This window comes from Pteropus vampyrus, unplaced genomic scaffold (assembly GCF_000151845.1).
Source record: "Pteropus vampyrus isolate Shadow unplaced genomic scaffold, Pvam_2.0 Scaffold103, whole genome shotgun sequence".
In the NCBI taxonomy this organism is placed as follows: Eukaryota; Metazoa; Chordata; class Mammalia; order Chiroptera; family Pteropodidae; genus Pteropus; species Pteropus vampyrus.
In genome coordinates, this window is record NW_011888884.1 from 5,471,752 (window position 1) to 5,477,929 (window position 6,178).

The 6,178-nt window shown below is 36.9% G+C and overlaps 1 protein-coding gene across 2 annotated transcripts in view; it reads right to left on the reverse strand.

The window, feature by feature from the left end:
* Positions 1–4,316, reverse strand: part of SMC2 (structural maintenance of chromosomes 2) — a 51,438-nt gene extending 47,122 nt beyond the window's left edge. Inside the window, exons 1-4 of one of the 2 annotated variants that reach the window (XM_023533499.1) lie at positions 4,088–4,316; positions 3,337–3,486; positions 1,335–1,457; positions 300–338 (exon numbers count right to left, since the gene is read on the reverse strand). In XM_023533499.1, coding sequence (XP_023389267.1) covers positions 300–338; positions 1,335–1,457; positions 3,337–3,486; positions 4,088–4,255 — 480 coding nt within the window. In that variant the 5' untranslated portion in view covers positions 4,256–4,316. The remainder of the gene's footprint in view (positions 1–299; positions 339–1,334; positions 1,458–3,336; positions 3,487–4,087) is intronic. The other variant, XM_023533500.1, reaches the window with a different exon arrangement.
* Positions 4,317–6,178: the final 1,862 nt, after the last annotated feature.

The window sequence follows — 6,178 nt, forward strand, 5'->3', positions numbered from 1 at the left end:
TCTATATACATTCTCATTTAATCTCCAGAACAAACCTAAGGCTAAGATTTTTTATTTCGATTTATGTATTAAAAAACTAAGGCTCATAAGAGTTATGTTATAAAACTAAAAAATATAATCATAATGTAATACTAGGCACAGTGTCAAACATTTTTTAAAAAAACTACTTTCTTTATTAATCATTCTTAAATGTTTCCAAGAATTTTAATGAAAAAAATTGTTTAAAAAAATTGATTATCTAGAAGATTAAAACAGTATCTATTATTACTATTTTTACTATTCATAAGTAGTACTCTTACCTCTGGAGGTTTCATATTCAATACTTTTGTGATTCGGCCCTGAAAATGAAATGGCAAATTTACTATAATGATAACAAATTACAGAGAACAACCTAAAAGCATACATGTTTATTTGCACTGAAGCTATTATATACTAATATACCAATCTTTTGGGAATTCTTTCTTCTACTTACATGAAAAGATGTTTCTTTTATTTGAGACTAAAGGTATCTTATAATTCTAGAATTTTGCTATTCCCTTTCTTAACAGTGATACAAATTACGAGTTATTAAATGATACAAAGTTAACTCAAACCATATTTCTGCAAGTTAATACTAATGATGTAGAAGTCTCCAATTCTAAAAGATAGGTTATATCAATAAATGTAGCATATTAAACATTTGATTTTTTTGAATGACAGCCCTCCAAGATAATTTCTAAAAATAGAATGCATACTTCTAGGTCTCAAATAGAATAGAAAATGTTTTCTTTCAATGCCAGAAAATCATCAAATTAGTACCCCCAAAAAAGACAAATAAAACTCCCAAAACCCTGCTATCCAACTCTCAGAAAATCATATTACTTCAGATTTAGTTTCATTTGAAGTAAATTTTCAGCTTTGAGGCTGTGATGTAGTGAAAATAATTTTATTTGTCTCATCAGGATCCTGCCATTGACTTTGCTATGACTTTCTCAAAGGAAAGCTGGATGGGTCAAGTGCGATAATATAAGGACAAAATAACATTAGCCCTTATTTTTCATTTGAATAAGTCTCTAAAAAAGAAAATTATTAAAAATTTAATACATATTTTAAATAATAAAATACTTTAATACAATACTTTGAAAAGATATAACTTAAAAACTTTTTTACAGTTAGCGTGTATTGTTCTTATAGTAACAGAGTAAAATGAAAATTACTTCTAGATGTTCTACAAAATTCAAACATATACATGTTAGAATACATCAGTACAAATAACCCGCATTTCTTAACAGGTGCCCAAATACCAGCAAAACTGTATATAAAAAAAGAAAAATCTAAAAAGAAAACAAAATTACCTGCATGATGAGAAAGTGAGGGTTGTTAACATTAAGGCCAACAGAACAAAATAGATCTTGTACTCTGGTATTGTTTGCATTTACTCCATTGATTAAATATTTATTTCTGCCACCAATAACCACCTAAAAAGGTAAATATTTTAAAAGATAAATATTTTAAAAGATATAAACACATATATGTTGAGCTAAGATGATAAATTCCAAAATACATTATCTTACATGTGTTTGTTCTGTCCAAATAATGGTAAAGCCAATCTTAGTAAACAGTAGAGGACGTGGGACATGGTGAAAAAGAATACAAGATTAAGTCAGGACAACTGGTTTCTAATCCAGGGACTTTTACTAACTTGTTAGATAATTGCACACAAGCCTCCTAAGGTCCCTGAATTGGATTGAGTCTCTAAGGTCACTTTTAGCTTAGTTTCTAGTATGGGTACATATTTTCTATCCTTCATCACCCTCTTTCTACAGTTTTTCCACACTCAGAGGTTAACCCCTTTTCCTCCACTTTTTACTCATGACGTGCAAATACTTGAAAGAAAAAGAGGAATTGTGGATCTTCAGCATGGGTTAAGGACAACTTATATTAGACAACAGCTTGTTTAAACTCTACTATAGCACTTATATTGTCATTTATTGGATGTAATTGTCTCACTCCCTTTGAGATCCTAAAGATAGATCGTTTCTCATTCTTTCAATCTATATTTTCCAGGACATTTAAGAATGCTCAGCATATTTCAAGCACTCGATAATGTTGAATAACAGGAAATGTTAATTCTTTTCCTGACAGGATTATTAGGCTGATAGATCATCTATCAATATACTTGAGCAGACCTATTTTACCCATAAGTAATTTAACCAAGTATTTGTTAAAAAATTTTGGTGAAGACATAGGCATAAGGACCACATGAGGACAGAGATTTCAGGTAGATTAGTAGCAGACTTACAGAAAATTCCTTAAGGGTGGTTATTTGATGGATGCTTAATGACAAAGAACAGAATTCTGTCCCAATCTAGACAATGTTTGTTTTTTTTTTTTTACTAAGGCTTTCATTAAAATATAAGGAAATCTGTAAGTTATATAATGCTAAGGTAGAGAGTAAATGGGAATTAGAATTTTTAAAAATAAAGCTTTGACAAACTGGAAACACTGACTATAAAAAAAAAGATTTTAAGGGACAAAAGCATTAGTTCCAAAAACCTGCTTACATACAGAAATGGCAGTAATGGCTAATAGCGCACATTTAAAAAAATGTAATTTTAAGTAAATCAGATATGAATTCATAAAGTATTATGAACTCTCCAATGTCATATTGAGAAAAATGAAGTAGAAAGAAGTGACAATTCCGCTTAATCCTGACCTAACTAGATCAATTTTTGTACATGGAATTTTAGCTGCCGTTTATTAAAAAAAAAAAAAAAGATATAAAGAACTGGAACGAATTCATATTCGATGTGATCAGACAAGTGAGGGAACTAGAAACAACTAAATATCGAGAGACCCAGAAATATGTGGCTTATAAAACATTTAGATTTAAAGAACATTTAAATATTGAAATATAGAATTAGATTTGCTCTTAGTGCTTTCAAGAGAACTAGGATTAATGTGTAAAACGTGCAGACAGCACTTTAGCTCAATTTATAGGAAAAACTTTCTAATTAGACCTATTCAAAAACAAAACGAATTACCTCAGAAGATAGCAAGATCCCAAGTACTGGTAGGTGTTCCCCACACAGAGAGGATAAGTATGGTTCAAGATTTAGGCATGGTTGAGTGCCTATACTGATAGGTGACTTTTCAGATCCCTTTCAATGCTCTTGGTAAATGGTAAAATTTGCATGATCAAAATTTTAACATAAGGCAGATATTCTTAAGGAATCTAGTCAGTATTTAATGCATTAATTTTGCTCAAAAACTTTCTCTCTGCAGCAAAGTCATAGCACCAAAAAATACATCAGATATGCAAGTTCTTAGGTATCCAACTATTTAGTAGCCACTCACCTGCCTTGTTACTGTAATTTCATCATGGACCTCAAATCCTAAAGGACTTTGCTTTTTGTCAGAATTGTCAAAGGTGATTGAGACTGAGGCTTTGGTAATACCAGCCTGACCATTTTTATAAACTAAATCTTGTAAATTAGAAGCCCGAACCTAAAAGAAAAAAAAAGCTCATTAATTACAAAACTCCATACTGCACAAAATGGCATAAAAAATAGGTTTCTTGTTGGAAAATCACTCACATATATTATCCTTCCAGTAGCCAAAGACAGGCAGTTGCATTCACAGGTAAGGAAAATGGGCAACAACCTGAAATAAATGCCTTTTTCCATAGGACTTTTTCAACCCTGAATTGAATTGTTTTCTACTCCTTTAACAAAAGTTTATTTAAAAGTTAAGGGTAGACAGTATCTGAGAATTTCACTGTTATCCAATCTCATTCACAAATTCTGAAAAGGCGTTATAATACAGGCAGAGGTGAATATAGACTCTGGAATGAGACTGCCTTAAAGTAAGAATGACTGAGTGTGAGTGCTGCTCCAAAATAAGATGAACCTTAGGCAACCATTCTAAGTTTCTATTTTCTCACCATAAAAATGGAGTAATAATACCTACCTTTAAAGGACTGCAGTGAAGTATAAGGTAATTCACATAAAGTAAAAAATGTAAATATTGGCAAGTTTCCTAGTTCAACAGGATTCCCTTTAGGTTTCCCAAACTTAAATTCACATGAATCAGAAAGTTTACACTTTACCTGAGACAGGTTGGAGATGCCCAGCAAAAAGCAAATGGAGTCCAATATGTTGGATTTCCCACTGCCATTTAAACCAGTGATGGCATTGAAGAGGGGGTCAAAACCATTGACTTCAGTCCTCTGAGCATAGGACTTGAATCCCTCAAGAACGATTGACTTAATATGCATTTTCACTGATGACCTGGACAAGTAAACCTTTGCTAGGACTCTAATAGGCCACAAAACAGTTCTGTAGAAAACATAAATAATAACACATAAATGGAATGTAAACTTGGAATCATAATGAATATAAACAACTAAAACACAGGAATGACAGCTCAATAGAAATAAAACCTGCCAAGCCAAGCTACTTCCTCTGATGTAAAGATGTCTTCCTCCAAATTAAAAACATGCAAAAGTTAGTCGGTACCTGGGAGTTAAACTATTAATTCAATCTGGAAGTCAACTACTTATTTTTCCAAGCTTCTCTTCCATCGTTATAATACTCCAGCTAACAGACTACTTACTATTTCACAACCCATTCCTTTTATCCATAACGTACTTCTCCAGATACTGGCACGGTTCACTCTCCTTTACTACACTCACGTCTCTGCCCAAATGTAACCTTACTGTAGTCCTTTCTGACTACCATATATAAATGAGCACCTCTACCCATCCCTTTACTTTTTCCTTCATTGAACTTAGTAATCTGAACAGTACTTATTTGTCTACCCAATCTATCATAATGTAAGTTACTTAAGGATCTTCGCCTACGTCCATTGCTGTGTGCCCAAACATTGCCTGACTCGAGGGCGTGCGAGGGTGGGGTTGGTGTTAGTAAATATTCATTAAATCATGAATCTCATATCCTTCTGCCTCTGGCTTTCACTCAGGCTGTTCCCTCGCTTTCCCGTCAACACTTCCTCGCCCCAGCCCAAGACTGGATAGGAACTAGTCATTCTGCCAGAAACTGTTTAGGACTAATTTTCATCTGAGGTCCCTTCTTGCTACTACCCCTTCCGCCCCACTGCCCCTATCTCCCGCCAGGAACGCCAGGTTAGGCCCAACCAGTCGCGCGCATGCACCCGCTTCACCGCTGCGTCCGGCTGCCTGGGCTTGAGGCGCCTCAAAAGTTCCTCTTGGTCGGAAAGCGGCTCACCTTGCCCGGCTTCGGGCACTAGGAGGCGAATCCCACCATAGCGGCTACAACCCTCACTCCGGGTTCTGCATCACGGCCGGAAATATTTATACCTTTGAATTTCGGCGCGAGCAAAGGACCCCACCTTCACTGCCTGGTTCATTGATTGGTGCCTAGGAGATGCCTGACTTAAAGATTTCATTTTTCTCTTCTATAGAACAATCAAAGTGACAGGGAGATAGGAAAGTGGGTCGCGTCAATAGGAGCTCCGGGGATGCGACTTTTTGGGCCTGAAGACTAAAGGAAGAGGTAGCCTGTGTTGAGACTGACATCCGGCACACCTCGGGCAGCCCCGCACCTCAGCCCAGGGGCCTCGCGCTCCGCAGTCCCCGCCCCACCTCAGGTCCCATCAGGCTGCGGGCCGCGTCCCGGAGACCCCGCCTTCTCGCGGGCTTAGAGGGAACTCTCTGGTGCAGGTTGCTGTTATCTCAGAGTGACGGAGGCAGGGATGCTGGAAGCCTCAGAATCTCCCCAGATTGGCTCAGATTCCTCAGAAATGGAAGGTGCGCCTCGTTGGAGCTGAAGAAGCGCCGGCCTTCTGAGGATTCTCAGTCGCGTTCTGGCTCCGCCCCTCGCCGGCCACGGACCCTGGCAGGCTTTTTCATCCCTAGCGGCCCGTTGGGGCCGGACGCGTACGCTCGCGGCCAAGAGCTGCGCCGAGCCCAGAGGAAAAATTGTGTGGGGCGGGCAGTAGGTTTTGGACAAACAAATGTTCCCCTCCTTCAACTGAAAAAGTAGTCATAGGCAATGGCAGAATTAACGTTTCAGAGAGTTTTTTTTTTTTTTTGAGACACAACAGCCAATCGTTCTTGAGCGCTCTGCGCTAGTGTTGGGTTTCAAGAGCTTTTTAAAATCTTTGAAGCAACCCTTTGAAATTCGCGATACTGTGCTCATTTTATACATGAGCAAACTGA